The sequence below is a fragment of the Platichthys flesus genome, chromosome 2, assembly GCF_949316205.1.
Source record: "Platichthys flesus chromosome 2, fPlaFle2.1, whole genome shotgun sequence".
Classification (NCBI taxonomy): domain Eukaryota; kingdom Metazoa; phylum Chordata; class Actinopteri; order Pleuronectiformes; family Pleuronectidae; genus Platichthys; species Platichthys flesus.
In genome coordinates, this window is record NC_084946.1 from 18,950,529 (window position 1) to 18,972,351 (window position 21,823).

General features: G+C 40.6%; 3 protein-coding genes across 4 annotated transcripts; 1 reads left to right on the forward strand and 2 right to left on the reverse strand.

Moving 5' to 3' along the window:
• Window positions 1-292: 292 nt before the first annotated feature.
• On the reverse strand, window positions 293-6,516 carry fam83e (family with sequence similarity 83 member E). The gene is made up of 9 exons (XM_062404411.1): window positions 5,695-6,516; window positions 5,083-5,229; window positions 3,401-3,525; window positions 2,897-3,331; window positions 2,671-2,730; window positions 2,525-2,572; window positions 2,206-2,440; window positions 1,896-2,114; window positions 293-824 (listed from the first exon to the last, which is right to left on the reverse strand). Exons 1-9 carry the CDS (start codon window positions 6,151-6,153, stop codon window positions 636-638), a joined length of 1,917 nt encoding a protein of 638 aa, XP_062260395.1. The 5' UTR covers window positions 6,154-6,516; the 3' UTR covers window positions 293-635.
• A 682-nt stretch (window positions 6,517-7,198) lies between these two features.
• On the reverse strand, window positions 7,199-12,477 carry emp3a (epithelial membrane protein 3a (MAM blood group)). 2 transcript variants are annotated; one of them, XM_062404455.1, is made up of 6 exons: window positions 12,331-12,477; window positions 10,903-11,010; window positions 9,140-9,248; window positions 8,635-8,737; window positions 8,405-8,545; window positions 7,199-8,083 (listed from the first exon to the last, which is right to left on the reverse strand). In XM_062404455.1, exons 3-6 carry the CDS (start codon window positions 9,215-9,217, stop codon window positions 7,908-7,910), a joined length of 498 nt encoding a protein of 165 aa, XP_062260439.1. In that variant the 5' UTR covers window positions 9,218-9,248; window positions 10,903-11,010; window positions 12,331-12,477; the 3' UTR covers window positions 7,199-7,907. The 2 variants fall into 2 exon arrangements, with proteins under 2 accessions (XP_062260439.1, XP_062260430.1); XM_062404446.1 differs by lacking the exon at window positions 12,331-12,477 and having other exon boundaries at window positions 10,903-11,034.
• A 171-nt stretch (window positions 12,478-12,648) lies between these two features.
• si:dkey-264d12.5 (coiled-coil domain-containing protein 30) lies at window positions 12,649-21,714 on the forward strand. The gene is made up of 16 exons (XM_062404422.1): window positions 12,649-12,797; window positions 13,946-14,122; window positions 14,214-14,334; window positions 15,003-15,226; window positions 15,951-16,049; window positions 16,382-16,547; window positions 17,270-17,317; window positions 17,753-17,868; window positions 18,165-18,275; window positions 18,532-18,627; window positions 18,739-18,879; window positions 19,050-19,156; window positions 19,812-19,953; window positions 20,489-20,625; window positions 20,720-20,837; window positions 21,577-21,714. The coding sequence occupies exons 1-16, from the start codon at window positions 12,783-12,785 to the stop codon at window positions 21,592-21,594; spliced, it is 1,836 nt and encodes a 611-aa protein (XP_062260406.1). The 5' UTR covers window positions 12,649-12,782; the 3' UTR covers window positions 21,595-21,714.
• Window positions 21,715-21,823: the final 109 nt, after the last annotated feature.

Here is a 21,823-nt window from a genome sequence, read left to right on the forward strand (position 1 = left end):
AGACGATTTCACAGCATAGGGGGAAGTGGATGGTTCCGCGGCGAAGGCGACATTAGACGCAACCTGCAGCCCAAAAATGGATTAAAAACGCGTGTGTGTGTGTGTGTGTGTGTGTGTGTGTGTGTGTGTGTGTGTGTGTGTGTGTGTGTGTGTGTGTGTGTGCGTGTGTGTTCTATATTGCAGTTCTTATTCATACAATACCCACAAAAGTGTTGGGTCGACCACTTGAAGAAAAGTCAAAAGTCAGACCTTCTCCCATGCCTTTCAAGAATCCTACAGAAATCCACATCAATTCCAATTTGAAGAAGGTTTAATTAATTCCTACCTAAAATGTTATCAAAAAGTGTAATTTCTTCTCGGTGGCAAATCTGCACCTGAACTTAAAGCAGATATTCATTGTGAGCCGTTTTATTTATTTAAACATGAAGTAAACTACAGTACAGCACTGCATACAGTGAAGCTTGTCATAATCAAATTCAGTGGGACGTCACATCAACATTTAAAACTGTAACACATCCTGCATAATAACATTATGGCCTATTTGGGGTAATTAACACTGCAAATGGTCAAAACCATCCACTGGCCGCCGCCTGTCGTCAGGTACAGAAGTTGTTGTTGCTCTTCTATTTCTGTTCTCATTCTTGATCCCCTAATTCCCTCTCTGCCAGTGACCTCCTCCAGTCCATATTCAGACCATAGCCAAAGCTGCGAGGCCTCTCTCTCGGCAGAAGGTTTGTTGGAGTTCTGTACAATGCAGATTTCAAGTCATCGTTCCTCTTCTTCATCAGAGTGAAAGCAGGCGTCATGAAATCGGACTCGAGGCACTGCCAAAGAAACAGAGACCAATTGTCACAACTTCAGCTTGCTCACAACAATCTTATTTGTCTTATCTTATTTTTTGTATATACTAATCTCAAGTCATATCAGGATTCAGCCACTCCCCCCTGCTCTGCATTTCCTCGTTCCACAAATCCCATTACCTACCCACAGACACTCTTATTTTCCATCGAATCACTAATCACTGAGTATATCTACCTGCCCATTTCTTCTGTTCTCTGCTAGATCGTCTAGTGTGTTTTCCTCTAGCATTCCAGCGTTATCTCCTGACTAAGTGTTCTGCATGATCTCCATTGTGACGTACCTGCTGTACCCTGGACTCCCGATTGCCTGGCTTCTGACCCCTGATCTGTCAATAAACAAGAACTTTGCTATTCCCAACACTGCTCCAGTGTCCTGCTTTTGGGTTCACGCTTACCATTTTGCCCTCCCTGACACCAATAATACGTTAAGTGTAACGATGCAAACTTGTTTGCAAAAAGTTACACTTTTTTAGGCACTTTTTAGACGACCAAAAACAATTAATTACTTTGTGCACGTTGTTGCAAAAAGATATAAACTTCAAATGAAATCCACCCTTAGAACAGTCCAACGTTTCTTTACTTTTGTTTTGAAATATGTGGCCTCTAAAATTGCAGATTAGTAACATTTTAAAAAGAATAATTCCCTCTTTGGTCGCATTGCAGAGAACTAAGGTCATAAAGGCGTTAACCTGCATCTTCCTGAAATTGATCTATGTATATCTAATTTGCTAAAAGCAGATTACATTTCCTGTTAACATGATAAAGAATTGTTAAAATATCAAATTTCCACCAAAATACAGAAGTAATCTGATCATTCCTAGAGAGCAGCACAGCTTTTAAAACGTTTTCATGCTTATTTGTCAGGGAGTCTCAGCATTTGGTTATCAGTGAATTCGGCTGCGCTGCAACAGGTTGGGCAAATCAGGCAATAACCAGAAGCCCTGGTCAACAACGACAATTTTGTGAGAACCCCATTCAATTCTACGATTGGCAAAGTATTATTTCACCATAGCTCACATAAGTCTGCACACTTACACTGGCCTTAAACCTTGGCACTGGGACTCCTTTCCCGTCTTGACCTGTGTCCTTTCTGTGAACGCTCAGGTCCTTCATGGATTGGCTCAATTCCGACACAGCGGTGTTGGATCCTTTCTTGAGCAGCCATGAAGTGCTTTGCTGAGGCTGAATCCTCTTTATGATGTCGCTTAGAGCGCTGGAGCCCTCAGACTGTGGCACCCTCAGGATTAAGGGTTTCTGTGAGAAGAGAAATGCTGCTCAGTTTCTACTGGGGCTTCGAACATCAGAGATAAAACAAATGTTTTGACTGCGAAGGCTGGTGACTTACTCTAGAAGATGGTTTGTTCTCCACCTTTGAGCCAGTTTCATCCTTACTGCTCTCTTCCTCCACACAGAGAGCCCCCCTCGATGTCTCTCTTCTCTTATAAGATGAAGGTATGATCCTGTTGTGCGTAGGTTCTGTTGTTTTATCACCAACTCTTGTTATCATTCTGTCATCTAAATTGGTTCTGTTCTCTGTGGAGTGTTGCCTGGAAATAGTTTTTTCTAAAATGCGTTCCACCCTTTGGAAGAAAACAACATATTTTCATTTAAATGTGACATTTCCACAATGATTCAATGTGTTTTCTTTATCTTTTGCTTGGTACCTCTTCATTCTCTCTGGGGTTAGATCGGTTGGTGACGGCTTTATATTGCTATGAAAATCATAAAGATCAAAAGGAAAGAAATGAAACATCATCAGAAAAAGAAAATTAATACTTTGTCTGTATATTTATACTGAAACAAGGCTCACTTCGGTATTGTTGATTTTTCTGACACATGGTTTATCACTGGAGAGGGGTTAATGTTTACCCTGTCAAATACAAGAAGAGCTCAGTAAGGCCCTACAAACAATGTATAGAACATAATTATAAAAAACAGGAATTATGTTGAAATAAATGTTCAATTAAAGGTAAATCGTACTCTTAAAAAAAAGGACTCTTAGTCTTAAATAGATTAATTTAAAAGGGTTTTCTTACCTTTTTTTATCGAAAAAACGGTTTCCACTGTTGGTAAAATCATCCATAAAGGGTGCATTTTTATTTAACAACCTGTTATTCCTCAGTGATATTTCCTTGAACACGATTTCCTCATGTTGATCCACAGGACTCGCAGGAAGACAGCTCTCTCTCTGGACAACGCCCATGGCTTCCCAGTCCAAGAGAGAATCAGCAGGTGGAGATGGAGGGTTGATAATCTCACGGTCAAATGAGAGCTTTTTTTGGAAGCGTAGATCTGAAAAGTCTTTTAGATTTTGAGTCACAGGTACGTGGGATCCTGCGACTATCGATGTGTTTGCGACGGTAAGCGAAGCAGCAAAAAGGATCCTGAACTCCAGGTCAAACGAGTCCACGACTGGGCCGTGCAGGACGGTGATCAGCTGCCGGTGCAGGTGAGCATCGGTCCACGTGAGGCTGCAGAGGACAAAGACGTGTTTATAACTTATTTTAAAGGAAATCAAAATTGAAATCATGCTTGTTTACCTGTAGCTGCCATGAATCACTGTCTCCAAATCCACCAGAAGAAATTTTTCTTTCATCTCACCAACCACTGTCCGTCCCGTCCTTGAACAGAAGGCTTTCCCTCCAAGAACACGGACTCGGATGTTCTGAAAAATCACAAGTTCAAGATGAAACTGAATACTGAATTACATTGAAACTTGAGGATGGAATTCAAATCATCAACTCCATCATGTGTAATCTTTTGTTTCATACACAATATTTATAGTTAAACAGGCTTGTTCAATTGGGTTTGAGCCCTACGCTAAAGGAAGCAAGCTAACACGGGCCTTGTGATAATGCCAACATTCGGCCATAATCATCATCTTATCTCGGTGAGTTAACAGCCTATTTAGTTATGATGAGTTGTTTCCAAGCACAAATTAAAGCTGACAGGAAGGTCTATTTTCTCTCAGGCATATGGTCATGAACCAATTTATTAAAAAAATTGAAATTTGGAGCTGTTGATGATGCTAGATGATGAAAGAGAGGATGATGATAATGAATTAATCACACAAGCTGAGATCAGAAAAACACATTTCAAAGCTCCGGATTGATGGCAACAGTTTGTAGCCACTGTTTAAGGTGTGCTTGGGGCCAGTGTTAGAATTTAACAATACGATACAACGCTACCTTATGAATCTTTACGTTACGATACATAACGTTATGATACGATACAATACATCATGATACGATATGTCACAATATGATACAATACGATAAGATATGGTACAAGATATTTGATTTACCCCTCAAGGGGGAATGTCACCCTAAACAAGACAACAGGCTTGAGAAAACCATACATGTGTCAAGGTAGTAAAATATATGTGGAAAGCACAGTAGCATCAACATATTCATAAATACAGTCCATATATATATATATGATGATTTATATATATATATATGTATATGATGATTTGGAGCTTTTAAAACTATATGTACATATATATATATATATATATATATATATATGTACATATAGTTCAACCTTCCTCCAAAACATCAACAACAGCATCAGATTTTATCTTATCTCGCCAGTTTCTCAAGAGCTGGGCCACACATTGGAGCAGTTTTGACTTGGACACACATCAACCCTTTATACCATACATTATCATAATAGTGTAGAACTACTGCTTTGTCCTTTATATCCAAGAAATTGGACATAAAAGACAAAGCAAATTAGCTATAGTTTAGCTTTTAAAATTTAGTGTGTACTTATTGATGGTTAAACTGAAAAACCACATGTGTAATTGAGTGTGAGATACATTCAAGTTTATTCTCAGGGAACCATGGATATCTTGGCCAAATAGTAGAGATTTAATTTGTTCGTAACATCAGGCTTAGTTTTCACACCTTAATGAAACCACTGAATGCTGTGCAACCAGTTCAACCACTTCCTGTTGAAAGCACATGACACATTCCTAGACGCACTTTAGATTATTAGACACGTATGCAGTGTGTCAGGTTTTTTATGATACTGATCTATGCTCACTTTCAGGCATGTGGAGAGCAGACCCATTTTTTATCTGTAAGACTGGTTGTCCTTGGTTTTCCGCTAAATATTATCTCTGGTTCATTCATTGCCATGTATACATACACAAACAATGATGGCTGCTTGGTGTGTGTGTTTGGGGGGAGGGGGGGGGGGGGGGGGGGGGGTAACTCACCGGATGATGCAGCCTGCTGAGCGTGAAATCCTCCTGAATGGATCTCTGGTTCAGGATGATGTAGACAGGGACGGCCCGGGAGGCAGCGTTGTGTAAATCACCAATTATTGCACCATCTGTTAAGCTGTCTGTCACAATGGCAATTACCTGCACAGCACACCAAATGTCACTCAGCCTGTAATTTGCTTGTTTACTCAAAATGGTACAAAAACTGAATTTGTTTCTTGTTTACAGGTGAACATCATAGTGGAAAAAAGGATACGATACTACGTAAGTAATTCTCACAGTACAGCGTCAGCTAAATGACAAGTAATGTAATGTATAATTGTGATGGAAGGAATTATTAACAGTGTATTTTAACATTGCATAATTGTAGGATGCTTCATGTATAACATTTAAACCGAAGCCGTGCATTAGTTTATCCTAAAATCTTAACATGACAAGGAAGAACAAAAGCATTAAATCTTTTAGTGAATATTTCTTGTCAAACTATAACATTTCAGAATATAAAAATGTTTCTGTATTCAAGTTTCTATCTGTCAGATTCACTTAGGACTTCACATCCATCCTTAAAACATTTTCATTGACAAAAATACATCTGTATTTACATACTCGGGTGGCCCTTTGCAAGTGCTGTCGTATTATCTCTCTGATGGGGGGTTCTCCCTCAGAGGGTGGGCTGGTGTGGACTGTGATGCTCCCCTTCGTCAGCCAGGGCCCCTTCTCAGGCCAGCCCAGGTCAAGGTCGGGGGCCGGTGTGTCTGACTTGCAAGGGAAGTAGGTGGAGCAGAAGTCCTCCTGTGAGCTGCCATCCCCTCCATCCTCTTCCCACTGCACCTGGTTGCAGTGATAGTCTTGAGCCCAGCTGCCTATCTGTCTGACCTCCTCGGGCGACAGGAAACAGCCGGAGCGCTCTGTGCCGTTGGAACTGTAGAAGCTCTCCGGTCCTGCGCTCAGGATCCTCTCCACCACCTGACGCTCCCTCTCACTGTAGAGGAACTCTGGAGAAGACTCTGTGACTTCCAGGAACACTACGTTCTCATTGAGGCTCTGCTCCTTAGAGTTTGACATGACTGTAGTGTGGTGTGTTTCCAACAGGAAAAGTTGCTCCTCTCAAAGTTTCCACTAGTGACTGCAGTCGTGTGATGATGAGACAATACAAGGCCCACTCATGTCATCCTCAAATCCAAAAATTATTTCTTCATTCATCCTTCTGGCAAAAAAAATTCCATTTTTCCTGGTTGGTAAGAGTTACCCAGGACCCAGATGTCTGGATGTTTCTGGCTTGTTGGAATCACGTTGCTCCTTACTGATGAAATCCTGTTCAAGGTTCACAAGTTCAGTCCTGAGCCTTTTCCCCCGGCTCATGTTGACAGAAGAGAAACATCCACAAGTTGAAATGATCAGCTTGATTAAAAAAAAAAAATTGAAGGCAACAGGTTGTGAAACTCACCTCTCAGATCAACTGTCAGGCTCAACTATTTCTCATGAGCTGTGAGACACAGTGGCTCTTCATGTGTCTCCTCCCCTGAATGTCATCTCACTCCTCTCAACGCTTCCACTCCTTGTTACGGACATTGTTGTCAGATTCCAGAGAATCTGTGCAGCTGACAGGTCGGTGCGCTGCTCACACACATGATCACTATCCTACCGCACCTGCCCTGACCGCCACAGCTACTGCCCTTTCAATAAATTCCATCTCTCTGATTCTCTGTCTTCATATAAACCTATATTATATTGGAATGAACCCTTTTGTGCAAAACAAAACAGCATTTACCTCACACTTTTCGTTTTTGTGGGAATTCCTTTGTGAACCTTGCCCCCCCCCCCCCCCCCCCCCCCCCCGCTCACGCTCCATTCTCTCTCTTTTAAAGTAGTCTGGGGCATGCTTTCAAAAAGTAAACAGGGAATTCCACCAAACAATGACAGAAACTGATAAAGAAGGCGCACCCGTTTTGCAACCACAGCGTCGTGACGAATGATTGCACCTGCACTGTCTCGCAAATACAGCACTCAATCCCAAACAAAGCAAGGCCCTACACAGATTTAGCCCTTTAAGCACAGTAACTTTCTTTGGTAAAGATGAAGTGTTCACACAAATAATAGTGACAAGAACCAATGTTTTGTTTTAATAAGTAAACACAGATATTTACAAAAGTAATTCGGGCACAATATTTTCACAAAAATTATTAATTTATTACCTCCGACTAGGAGGTTGTGTGTTTGTTGGAGAGTTAGCAGGATTGTGCAAAAACACTACTAAACCGATTTTCATGAAATTTTGTGTAGGGGTTGGATATGTCCCAGGGAAGAACCTGATCATTGTTTGTGCATATCCTGGTTTTCTTTTCAGTTTCTTAAATATAAATAGTGGGCATTTTACCAAATTTTCGTTGATTTGTCAGAGTATAATTCAGAGATCTGGGTGAAAAAAATATCTGACATGTTTGGGACACTGATGCTTCTGTGAGTGTGTAAAATAACACACAAATCAGGATCTTGTGAATTTAAACGGGTTTCGTAAGGAGAGAGCCACTCTAGGTTCATAATAGATCTCTGTCAGAATCCTTCAAGAGATTTTGTGTCTTACAACACAACTGAGTTCTAGTAAATTTCCTTGAGTTGTTCTTGAAGGACAACGAGATGCTCTTGTGATGACATAATGTCCTGCATACCGTGCAGCACGTTTTGGGTGGATCTTGAGTCAGAAAGAAAACACCACCTTAAAGAGGTATTTCATTCTCAGTCGTCTTATTTTCATGCTTTACTCTCAACTGGGTGGTGACTGAAGAGGGGGGACTCCTATGAGGTGCTTTCTTCCCTTCTCACTGCTTCTTGCGCAGGTGGATGTACATGACCCCGCTGACCAGGAGCAGAGGGACGCACAGCCACGCCAGGATGAAGCAGTAGCCAAAGTATCCTTTGCTCAGGTCTCTGGTGTCATTTAGGATCTCCTTTCTGTGGAAGGTGAAGATGAGGCAGGCGGCAAAGTCTGTGAGACCTGCAAGAGATATGAACAAGTTTTAGTTCACAGGATCTCATATCAATGTGTTTATACATTTTTACTGAAAAAAACACTCTTTTCAAAAGATAGACCTGTACAATCTACTGTAATTCAGTACAACAGATTGTTTGTTTAATGGCTGGCTCACTGATGTATTTTGAAAAATGTTCGCACTACAGAGATCTCTAAAGAGGAATGAGCCATATCTTATGCACAAAACATAAGCATACATGTCAAAATAATTCTCAGATGAATGCAAAATGTTAAATGCTGTCACATTTTAATTTACAGGCTTGGATGAAGGAATAAGGAAAACACCTGCGAAGCTCTGACAGAAGCCTGTGAAGTAGAAGAGTCCTCCTGTAGACATGGTGATGAGCTGGCCCAGAAAAACCAGGAAGGAGATAGAGGAGAAGACCACAGAGAGAACCATGAGGGCCTGGACCGACTGCAGCCAGTCTGAGGGAACAGGTTCACACTCATTCATACAGATCATCATCGTATAAAGAAACATGCTCAAACAAATGTAGGTCAGCGGGATCATTTACCGCTTTCGTTAGTGGCAGCACACAGCCAGGTCTCGGTGGAGTTGTCATGGAAGCAGTTATACCAGAGGTCTTTGATTTCTGAGTCATCCCATATCCACCAGGACTACATGGAGGACGAGAGGAAGAAAGAAAGAAAGACATTTCTAAGCTGGACCAGATATCAAAAAGAGAGTATTCCTGTGACTTCATGCACAAAACTAGTATTTTGTTATGCAGCATTTTTTATTAATTTCCCTCTTTGTCTCTGGTTGTGTCTCAGGAGGTAGAGAGAATCATCCATTAACCCAAAGGTTGTATGGTTTGATCCCCGGCTCCACAGAGTCCTTGGGAATGAGACTGAACCCCAAATTGCTCCTGAAGACTGCAGTGACACTGTCAACTTGTGCTGTATGAAGCTCTTTAAGTAGAAAAGCACTATTGAGCATTAAGATCATACCTGGATTAATAGTGACATCTACTGGCAAAGTGGGGACAATACAAGTTACCAGCCCAGTTTATATCTCACCTTCTCCAGGGTGGCGATGAGGAGCATCGCCAAGGTGACCAGATGTAGCGAAATCAGGGATGCTAGGAGGAAGACCATGGCTGCTGGTAGATGTGGGAAGACTCTTATCCTGTGTACAGACGATGTGATTATAGATTATAAAACAAGACAATTCCACCTGTAGAGTCCTTTCTGGCTTAATCGGCTGGATTCATATAGAATCATACGGTAATGTCATCAACCATTTGCGTTAACTTCCTGGCATTGTCATATAAAACAGCCAGCAGTTTCCTCGTGGCGATGAGACAGTGGACTCTGTGTCTGCCTTCTCGGGGAAACTCTGACCTCTTTCATCATGCTGCTCCACACCTACACTGACAATCTCTGCTCATTTATCGAGCCACAAGCCCGACTGGGTGAGAGATCCCATCATCAGTTCACCACCACCTCTGCAAACAGCCATGTAGTCTAAAATTGTTTCTGCACATGGTTTTACATGGGTCTTTTTCTACAGTTGACTTTCAATCTATAATACATTAATCATTACACTTAGAGGTCAATAAGACATACCTAGGCACTTATTTAGTTTTCCACAACTTCCTTTGCAATTTATTTATTTAATTTATCATTCTGTCGTGTTTTAAGTGTGTATTTGGATCTCTACTGCACTTTTAGCATTTCCTTTTCTATTTTGTGTATTTCTTTACCTTGTATTTTATTGTATTTGAATATGGCTGCTATGACAATTTCATTTCCCTCCGGGGATCGGTAATCTATTTGTCTATCTGTCTATCAAAGAGTGTGAGATTATAGATAACACATACAACATTTTTTATTTAGCAATGATTAGAATAAATAGATAGAACCATTTTAAATAATAATAGACATTGAAGGAGAGGCAGAAAACACATTGGGCCTATTCCAAACCTCCATTTATATATTAAAATCTGAAAATACGAAACAAACCTGTAGATCTGTCCTTGGGGAGAAGTGTTCAGATAAATGAACTATCCAGTATTACTCATGATATCCTGTCTATGTTTTTAATCACAAATATTTTTGAGGACGTCAGCACAAAAAAAGAAGAAGTTGTTCCTGTTTGACTTCTTCTTAATCGTTGTTGAGATTAGCAAAGACAGATGTTGCCAAGCCAGAATAAAGTACATCAGGAATTACCCTTTAAACATGAATATAGTTTTGTTTAAAACGGACTTTATCAACATTAGAAAGGGTTTAACGCACAAATTAGTATATTAAATGTGTATATTGAATTTTCATTTCTGTGGCCTGAAAGAAAGACTCAAGCTTTGGTTTCACAAATAATTTAATCCAATCGAAATACTACAAGTGCTAGATTTAGACGTTTAACTTTCTTGGAAGCTGTAACTCTTTCGCCGTGCACATGTTTGTCTTTCCCATCCAGCTCTGCCCATAGAGGGAAGTCACTGTTGCTGTTAGATTGTGGACAGTTGAGGGAAGCATGCGTTTGATTACATACTCGTACTTACATACTTCTACATCTGGCCTACGTAATCGCTGGAGGTACCTGACACAGACAGAGCAGGAGCAACGCCCCAGTAAACTGACAGAGTTTCAAGGTGGAAGAGCATCTCAGACGCTCAAACAAGAGTCCTCTTAGCATGCGATCGCATTTGGGTGTGACCTGCAGCTCATTGAGCAAGAGCTTCATCACGCATGCACTAAGATGTGTCAGTGACAGCAAACCCAGGCTCATGCATTCAGTTTAATTCAATACAAGCAAGATGTTTTGATGAAGTTCTTACCCTTCAGCTTCTCTTCACGTCAGTGGTGGCCTTTGATTATTTGTTCTTTTGCTGCTGCTGTCCTCCCTTCGTTCCCTTTCTTCCCTCTCAGACGCCTCAGCTCGAGAACTATGGAGACGCGGGTACAGTGGAGGAATTTGGAGGCAGATATAGGAGGAGTTCTCAACACCCATTTCCTCTAAACTTTCCCTGCCCTCCCCCTCGAATCTGTGGTCCGGAGCGACTCAGCACCAAAAATAACATTCCTGTGGACCTGCTTCATCACAGAGCATTTTCTGTGAAGCTACACAGCAGACATGAGATCTGCATTAAAGTACTGAACACAGTAAGATGAGGTATATCCCTTATTCAAAGTGTTTAGAAGGGGCTAACAGAATCAAACAGTAGAAACATCACAACTCAACATCTGTTGATGTGTGGGTTGGCATTGGTTGGATTTTATTAGGTAAAATCCGTACTTTTCTACCATGTCCTCATTCTGTGTATTCAGCTCGTAGCTCAGCATAGAGACCACCACACTCATTCCTAAGTGAGGGGACTGAAGGGCAGGAAATCAGGGCCAATTACTGCCCACGTCTGACCGTAAGCGTGCAGGAACTCTCAGACCACCCAAGACACAACACAAAATGTAATCAAATTATGTCTAAACTCAAGTCGAGACAAGTCAAAAACTGTTAGAGTACTAATTATATAATAAATGATGTCCCACAAGGAAAGCTATTGAATTCGATTTTCACCAGTACAATGATTAAACAACATAGTTACCAGCTGCTGCAGCCAAATCAGATTCCTACACCGCAGTGTAACACTATTATTAATTACATTATGGGTTACTATGAATGTTGCATTAACACGTAAGCAGTGTTTTGTTTTTGTTGTGCTAATATGAGCTATTTGATGTATTTTGAGAGGTCTACATTTAAAAAAACAATGTTTCCGATTTTATTGTAAGTTTTGAATATGGGCCATTTCTGGTAAAAACGGCCTCTGGAGTTGGGCCAGCAGGTACAGGCCAGTTCTGTGGAGCTGATTTCAGCCCGATCCGATGCTGGCAGTGCTGATTTGGTTTTGGCAACCAGAGTCTGACCAGTATAGGTGAAGTCTACAACTTTTGAGAGAATGATTGTTGCCTGGTAGGATCATTGCCGGTTCACTTTCGGCTGCCGGACCCAGGCCACTGTACTGGGCAGATTCGGGAGTGTCATTGCGTTCAGGTTTGGCCCAAGTCTGTCAACTTTACCTGAGCAGAGTCATTTCTTCTGGCCAGCCGGATTTGGGCCATTATTGAGCCAAACTAATTTAGCTACATCAGTAAAATCAATTTTTTTTGCAGTAACTTTAACTGTAAAAACATGCAGAGGATTGAAAATGTAAAATAAATGATCTCTGTTGTATCGTAGTAGAGGTAAAAAGTAAAAAATAACCTACTGAAGTCATGGAGACAAATTAGATAATCCATCACACAACATCTCGGTTTGACTGAAGTTTACCGACGACTCCAAACTACAGGTCCCAGAAGACGCCTTCAGGGACCCACGGACAACTTCGCAGTGTGTCTTCCAAGGAGGAAACAACGGAACCGACCTCTGAAAGAGACATTCTCCCGAACAAAGCTGCAGCATCAATCCCACGCAGTTTACACTCAACACCTCTGTTTAGTTTACTTTGAAGTTGTTTAGTTCAGACCTGTTGAAGAATCCCAGAAGTTCGCAGAGTTGCAGTTGCGTGAGTGCGTTGTATTTTTTTTTTTTTTTTTTTTTTTAACGGACCGTTATAATCGTCAAACAACGGTCTGCTCGCTGCTGCTGCTCCGGAACGCGAGGATCCGTTCATCTGCACGACAGCGACGATAAAGGGGTTTCTGTCGACACCGCAAACAAATGGATTCAGCAGAGGTGAGAAAAAACGTTAAACTCCGCTTCAGATGAGACATTTCTGTTTCTGTCGTTCTCTCTTTCTCTCATTGTATTTCTCTTTCCTTCCTTCCACTTAATTATCTTTCTTTCTCGTACTTTCTCCCTCTCTCCATCCTGTTACAACACTACACACGGTTGGCTCTTCACACAGCACATAAACACAATGGAATGAGTCTTTAAACAGGAGCAGCTACAGGCGTCGCCACAGAGACACAGCTCCTCACAAAGTGCAGACAGTTTGACCACACGAGTGTCGGTCCCGTCTGTAGTTTATCAGGATTCTTTTTGTTGCCATTTTTGGGGATGAAAACACAGTCACACAGCAGGAACTGCGGTCAAGCCAACCGACACTATGGTCATATCAGCCGTAGTCTGAATTTATGGAGCAAAGTGTTTTTATAGAACTTTGAAATATCCAGAAAATAACTGATTTGATTGTACACATGTTGGACTTTACTTTGAAAAATGTCTTAATCTATACAGTAAATATATTTTATATTCAGTACATTGATAGTTTGAGATGTCCTGAACAGGCATATCAGTCTCACTCTGAACTTATTGAGCATCATGTTTTTAATAGATCTTTGAAATATCCAGAAATGAACTGATTTGATTGTACATATGTTGGACTTTACTTTGAAAAATCTCCAAATTTATACAGTAAAAATGTTTTATATTCAGTATGCAGGTAGTCAGATAGGTCCTGAACACAGGCATATCAGTCTCACTCTGAGCTTTATGAGCTTATTTTTTTTTTATAGAACTTTGAAATATCCAGAAATGGACTGATTTGATTGCACACATGTTGGACTTTACTTTGAAAAAACGTATCTAATTTGTCAATATAGTATGTACTTCTCTGTTAGAAATGAATACCCTTGTATTTTGGACTTCAGGGCCGACTTATACTGTAAAGTATAAGTCACATCCACCCATTTGTACAGCACTTCAATAATAATTTATACACTGTCTGCACAGTCGTCAGGCAGTTTGGGGTACAGTAGGACACTTCGGGGTTGAACCAACAACCCTCTGGTTAATGGACGACCCTCTCTGCCTCCTGAGCCACAGCCACCTACCATGTAATGTTTAGAATCAAGTCTACAAGTCCCCCATGTTGTCCACAGGAGGAGCTGGAGCAGATCACCACATGGTTGTCAGAGGAGGGATGGGCTCCCGACTCCCCTAAAGAGGCTCAGCTGTGTTTTCTATGGCGTGGCCTCCAGAGCACCAGAGCCTGTCTGAGCAGTGCGACCCGGGAGCAGGACATGCAGCGCTCTCAACACTTGGCAGAGACGGCCGAGGTAAGTCACTGCAACTCCAACTTTGTAAGCTGGAGACAGAATATGTCAAAGTCTGGACACGTCTGATTTTGTTGTGCTTATTGTCTCTGAGGTGCGGAAATCCTTGGAGCAGATCCGCATCTTCACCGAGCAGAAAGACGTGTTAGCTCAGCAGATACAAGACGAGAACAACCAGCTGAAGGACCAGCTGCAGCAGCTAATATCCCTTCAAGGTTGTAAACATGAATCCCATCACCATAGCATGAGCATTGGTGTCAATGAGTCTTTGGCCTCAATATTTCTACATATATTTCCAAATGATATGTGATATTTCTCTTTGGATTAGAGCCCAACAGATCAATCAGAAAGTAGCAGATTTATGATGTTCAACGTTATATAGATATCTGCGTTTATGTTTAAGTTGATACCTGTTTTTATTTTACTGAAAAAAACTGCAGAGAAATGTTCACATTTTACTTAAAAAAGTTATTTTCTTTAAAATGTTCAAATTCTTAATATTTGGCTATATTAGCGTTGCCTTTTTATTTAGTTATTTATAATAAAGTTTATGAGAATAGTAAGCATTAATTACATTTATTTGTCATGAAGGTTTGTTAAGAAAGGAGTCATTGCCACATTGCAGCCTTTATATCATCAATATGTCAATAAATCTGTATTGGAATTATTTCACTCCTGTATATTGGTATCGGCCAACAATATTCCATATCAGTCAGACCCTATTCAAGAATAAATGTACATTTGGTTCGTAATTTTTCATCAGTAATCTAAAGTCATTTAAGCAGAGATGTGTAAATCAAAATGCTGTATAAAATCAGCCTCCACATTTACAGCGGCAGTGAAATAAAGCCAGTGTCCTTCCTTTCCTTCTTTACTGACACAGACGCCCAGACAAGCGAGGTGGCTAAAATGCTGCAGCAGCAGGGCCTCACAGAGCTGATTCCCAGCAGCCCCAGTGAGCAGGTGGCGTACCTGCTAGTGGAGAGGGCCTCGCTGCAAGAGACCAGCGAGCATCCTACCAACAGCAACAGCTTGACGAGCGCTGGAGACAGCAGCAGCAGCCCGCTGAGGACAGAGACACAGGTGTCCAACAGCAATGTACAACAGGTTAGAGGAGAAACATTTATCCATTTCATAATAACCCTGTGTGTGTGCAAATAATAGTTGTCATAGATTTTTCCCTATCATTGTGTATCCTCTAATAAGTGATGTCCTGATGAAGTCACTAAAAAGTCATGAACATTTTTCGAGGTATGACTGCTTCCTGTTGGACTATAGACAGGACCTGAAGCTTATATACATTGAAAAATAAGTTATGATCATATGATAGGATAATGATGCCCCACTGTCATTCATCATATGAAAGATCATCATTACAATATACAATTCAAATTAAATAGTTTGTCTGGTTTACAGATTGCATGCAGGTGAGTACTCATCACCACTCTGAGGCTTTTCATTGACACTTTAAAAGATAAAGATTGTCTAAAATGACTCATATGTCACATTGTAGTTCATTGAATAGCAGCTTTGATAACTTGAGCCTGAACACCCAGAGCCCTCAGCACAGTTAGGAATGTACATGCATTTACTCTCCATCATAGGAGAAAATGGGGATTTTTTTAAAGTCTTATTCTTTCTTTATTTGTCTTTTGAAGATCATGATTCCTCTTTGTGATATTTTTTTGTATGTTTGAATCGTAATTCGGGCAGATTCATGAAGTGTTATCTTCTAGAGATTTCTCCGGTTGTCAGTGAAACATATCTTACATTATTTATCTGTGATTAAATGATTTACTATTTGATTCTGTATTCCAATCTTATCCCTCAGTCTCCCCACAAGGGGGCACCACCTCACGGCCATAGTCCCTGGAGGAGACTCTTATTCGGACTCCATAAAGCTTCGCACTACAAACACAGTTTTATTCAAGTACAGACTTTTATTTACAGTAATGTGACTGCACCCTATTAACACATTTTAAAAACTGCCAACTTGCATCTGTGACTGTGAGGATTCCTTTTTTGCATGTTGACCTGCTCCCCTCTTTTTGTTCCAGTGTGACTAAGATCTGCTACCAGCACAAACTAGGGAGCTTTGCATGGCAGAAGAAATTAAAAATGCAACGCCACATGTGTATCTCCATCCAATGCACTTCTCAAGGTCTCTTGCATGTAATTCTGAAGATTCCTCTTTGTTCTTACTGGCTGGCTTCAGATCTGCTGTGATCTTGGTTGTTGGGTGAGTCGTGTCTCTCTCTGTAGGCTGAGGCCAGACATTCGAGCGGCCAGTCGAGCAGTGTGGAGAAGCAGTGCTTTCGTCTGGAGCGGGACCTGGAGGAGGGCTCCCGCCGGCTGGCCATGGCCCACAATGAGATCCGAAGACTGACTGATGAGCTGGAGTCGGCACACTTGACCCAAAAGACTTATGGTGAGAGTGCGGTTTAAACTTTTTCTGCGAAACCGAGGAACAAAGTCAACTCTTGTCTCTCTGGGAGTTTAATTCAGCACATGCAGATGGACTCGCAGCAGAGTCCAGTTCACGAGATGCATGAATAAGCACAGAGCTCAGGAAAATGTTTGTGTTTGCTTTTATACATGTTGATGAGTCGCTTTGAATCTGAATGATTCAGGTTTAACTTCATCTTGGCTTTTGGTGGAACAACAGCATCTTCGAGGAAAACAGATTAATTCATATTTGTACCTTGGACAGTTTCTACCATAATAAACAAACAGACAGGCACAGTTAAAAACATAACCTCCTAAAATAGAAATACTACATACGATACCAATATACTATACAATATAGAGATTCTACAAAAATACAATATGTCCATTCATTTACATGTGCAAGATGAGCATTAAGTTATTTCTACTGTGATTTGCAGAGAAGAATACATAATAACTGGAACTTTCAGTAATCAAGATAAGATGAGAGTGTCACAGAAAGTGCTCAGAGTGGAAAAAGAGAAACATCGCAAACTTTCAGCTTCAATAGATATTTGTATGTTCCAAACTTTCCGAAGTTATTTTAGCATCATACAGAATCCAGAGAGACTGAACAAAAGCTGAAGTTTCCAAACTCTGTAGCAACTTGTGTGCAAGAGTACTTTGCAAACATCTGCAATTTATTCCATCGTTTGTGTTTTTCAGAGCCGGAGCTGCAGGCAGCGCAGCAGGAGGTGGAAAAACTCAAGAGCGGTGAGATTTCATGTTTGATGCGCATTCATTAATTTTGTTTGTCAGAGAATGTCTGTGTTTGCGATGACAGCGATCTCACTGTCATCGCTCAGAGTACTTTGTTTGTGTCTAAGATTGTTCTGTTTGGGAGCTGGAGATTATTCCATCGTGTACTGGGTGAGAGGTAGAGCCACAGCGCAAGTGTATAAAGGGCGAGCACACACAAACAAACAATATAGGTTTCCTTACTCGAGGACCATGAATTTGGTCTCTCGTCACTTAGGATGCAATTTAGGAAGGGACTTTTAAAAGGCAATATACAGTATAACTTAAAGGACAAGCATTCAGTTTTTCATATTTACATGTTTATAAATTCTGCATGATAACAGTGACATTCTTTTTTTATATGTATTAGCTATAGTCTAAAAATCACATTATTTGATTTTACTTAAAAAGAAACGATGGAACTGCGAAAGGCCAAAGAGCTGAACGATCGTCTGGATTTTGAGATCCGAGTTTTGAGGAACAGGGTTCGCTCACTGGATGCTGAAAAAAGTTCTCTGCAGCAGATGGTAAGAGATGATGAAGATGATGATGATGATATAGTGAGATAAAACATACATTTAATAATCTGTTTGACTTTTGAGTTTTAAAACGCGAATAAAATATCCCATGGTTAGTTTTCTATCAAGTATTATGAAGTTGGTTTGTGGAATGAAAATCTATACAGTTTACGACTTCTTTTACTGATTACGCATCACATTTAGCAGTGGGAAGATGCTGTGTACCCTGTTCAGAGACACAGATGCAGTACCTGACACATCAGATCATATGACACCAGTGGTTTTGTGTTGTTTCTTTGTCCCAGGTTGTATCTTTGCAGGAGGAGGTGGAGCAGGTACAGTCCCACCTGCAGGAACGACTGCAGCAGATCCACACTGTGCAGCTTCAGGCTGAGCTGGCCAATGAGCTGGCTAAAGTAAATCCTTTTATTCATTTTTTTTTATCATTACAAGAGAAAATTACATCTGTCATCAACAAAACAAATCATTTTATGTATTTATATCAAACAGTGTGTCAACCCTCTTTATGCATGGAATTGTTATTTTTATACCAATGCAGTTTTTTAGAAGATGAAGATGTAGAGTCAAATATAAACATCAGTTTCAGCTGATTTAGCTCAAGATATGAGGTTATTGTGAGTTAAACCCGGTTTGTTGTTCTCATGTTTTAAGTCTAGGGAAACTGAACTGAATCAGAGCATCCAGGTTTGTAGAGATTTACAAAAAAGCCTCAGTGCTCAGAAGAGATGTATTTTGGAGGAGTCACAGGTGAGTGAATCTTATTTAAAAGATTCTTAAGAAGTTTCAGATTATTGAATCCAGTAACAAATAATTCGAATTATCTAAACATTATATCCAAACTCTTTCTTACCCTTTCAGATAGATTATCTAAAGCAGCATCTGGGGTTTTGGAATCAAAAAGAGGCCGATTGGAAACATCGTGAAAACTGGAAAGAGGAAAACTCTTTTACCAAAGAGGGTAAAGAGCAACAGCTGAACAAGGAGAACACACTGAATAAGGTTATATCTTACATATGCTTCTAATATATCAGAACTAACCTACTTCCCTGTGCTGCCTTCTTTTTATCAGAGCAAAAGGACAGAGAAAGTTAGCACCCATCCAAAATAACAGATTTTCCTAACCTACAGACTGTGAATACTGATATCATATTGTGTGTTGTGGATGGCAGGAGTTTGGTGATAATTCAGTCAGGACTCTATTGTCGGGCCAAGATGAGTGTGAGATGCTGAAGAAGGAGATCTGTGAAACCCTCAAATGTCTGGACAAAGAGCGCAGGTAATAGGCCATTGACACCTGCAAACACTTCAAACTCCTCCACCTCCTTGTTCCTGGGAACGGGACTTTTCATTTCGGTCATCTATTAACTGCATCACCTGTGGCTTTGTCCGTCTCTGCTTTAACAGCCGGGGCAAACAAAGGAAAGACAAATGAAAAACACACTGCGAGTCAGTTAGCCAGTCGGACGCTTTTACGCCCTACTGTTTTTATTGGTCCCTACAAATGGATTATGAAGAGTTACTTGCTGTTTGCTGTTTAACGTGAATGCAACTTCTTTACATTACCTCATCTGTGAACATGATTTACGCCCGAGTTGCATCAAGTAGAATTTCATCTGCAATAGTGGTGAAACAACAACTCCCATGATCCAATGCTGCTTGATGACATCATCAAACTGGGTCTTCTGTTATTGTATTTATTTAGGGACCCCATTGGCCAAAGTGACAAATTTTACATTTTAATTCCATTTTATTTTTGGAGATCAGCTTGCGACCTGTTCTTCTGTGTCTCACGACCCACCCGGGGGACTCTGACCCTTAGTTTGGGAAACGCTTATGTAGAGTTTAATTACAATGTTATAGCTTGAAAATCAGCATTTCACACCTTGAATTGACTCATGACTCATGTTGTATGTTTGTCCATCTGTTGACAGTAAATACCACGAAATGAAGGAAAAACACAAAGTCAAACTTTGTCGGGCCAAAGAAAAGTTTGCTGATGAAACCACGTGGCGCGACGAGAAGATAAAAGGTCTCGAGCGCGAGCTGTCCCTGTGTTCCCTTTCATTAACCAAGGTAAACCTGCAGCTTTGGCTGTCTTTCTGTCTTTCTTTCTTTCTGTCTTTCTTTCTTTCTGTCTTTCTTTCTTTCTTTCTTTCTTTCTTTCTTTCTTTCTTTCTTTCTTTCTTTCTAGAGTTTAAATTAAAGACATGAAGAAATACAATGAGGAAGGGGGTACAGTAGATGGCGGTAATGCGCCTTGACGTTTGGAGCCACTCACCAATAAACTGAACAAAGAAGAAGAAGAATGAATATCAAAGATTGTTGTAGAAAATGAATGGAAAACAAGATGGGGAAAGAACCTACACACATGAAAACAAGTCACATTCAACGTTATTAGGGAAGAAGAAAAAGGGGGGAACCTCTTCCCAGTTTGACCTGGTGTCACTTGGAACCAAAGATGAATTGAGTAGAGTCCAGTGGTCAAAGGTCAAAGGTCACAGTGATCACCGATTGGATGCAATATGTCAGGAAGACACCGCCCGGGTGGGTGGTGGCATACAACAGCAGGAGGGTAATTGTATTTTTTATAAACGTTTTTCTTTTCCAGGAGAAAGAGCTTGTGGTGAGGATAACTGCAGAAAATGAGAAACTACTCGCTGAGAGGACGAGGTTGTTCCAGCAGCTCAACGAGGAGGAGCACAACAAGAAGGACACAAAACTAGCTGCTGCTTCGTCCGAGTGCAGGTGCTGAATGAGTCCACACACAGGAGATAGCAAAAGTCCTTCTTGTGATGTGTGTGTTCACTGATGAAGACGAGGTGTCTGTTCTGATTGTCAGGGTGCATTTTCTGGAGGTGGAAAACAAGAAACTGGGAGAGAAACTGATCCGCATGTCGAATCAGCTGACTGCCCTGGAACGAACCGTACAGAGCCAGCAGTCACGTCACCTTGCTGAGGTAATGGAAACAGGAACACCTGCTTTATCTGTGTATGTAGACTGTGCCCTGGAGCTGCTGTTCTTCGTGTTGTTGTAGCTACTTCAGATCAGCTTTCTTCTGACTCAGGGACATATGACTGAAAGCAAACCTGTGAGACTGTAATGCCTCAGATGTCCTCAGGGGGTCTTCAAAGTTCTTCTGTTTCATTCTCTCTGACACATGAATGTCTTTAACTTTAATATATTATTGTTTTTCAAGATATGACTCTAGACCAAGCAATACATTGGCCGATATATATATATATATATAAATAATTAAAAAAAAAAAGGTAATGATTTCTACGGTGTCATTATCAAACTCTTAACAATTCTTTTTAATTGAGGCTTGATATTTTAAAGTTTAACCATAATGAGATAAAATAAAATTTAAATATCATGCACCTCTTTTTGCACAGTTAATTCTGTCATATATAAGTCTTTATTTCACAAATATAAACATAGATAGCTAAATGTCTTAGGCTAAATGTTATCATCTAACAGGAAGACGTTCAGGCTCTCATCAAATAGTCACTGATATTGAAAGATTTGATTTATTCTGAAATGAAATATTTATCTAACAAAGATGCTTAATTTGTTTTATTAGGAACTGAATATAATACATCTTCCTCAGTGTTCAAACTCAAGGAAGGTCTGATGACGTTTCAGATCTAGATCATTGTTTGACGAAATAGAACATCATAAAATGTTTGTGTCTCTAGTGCGATGACGCCTTCTGAACTCCAGACGTCACTGGAGGAGACCGACGGGACCTCACCCCGTCACTGTTGGATCGCTGCGGCCCAGTCTCGATCAGCGGAGGTGGGATACCTGAACCTGACCACTGCTCAGAGCCACTCCCAGTTATCAGCTTCCCCGGGAGCCCTCAGCAGCTCAGAGCGTTTGTGTCCCTAAAATTCTCTATCAGAAATATTAATATATCGTTTAGAAACCTTAAACGGGAATTTG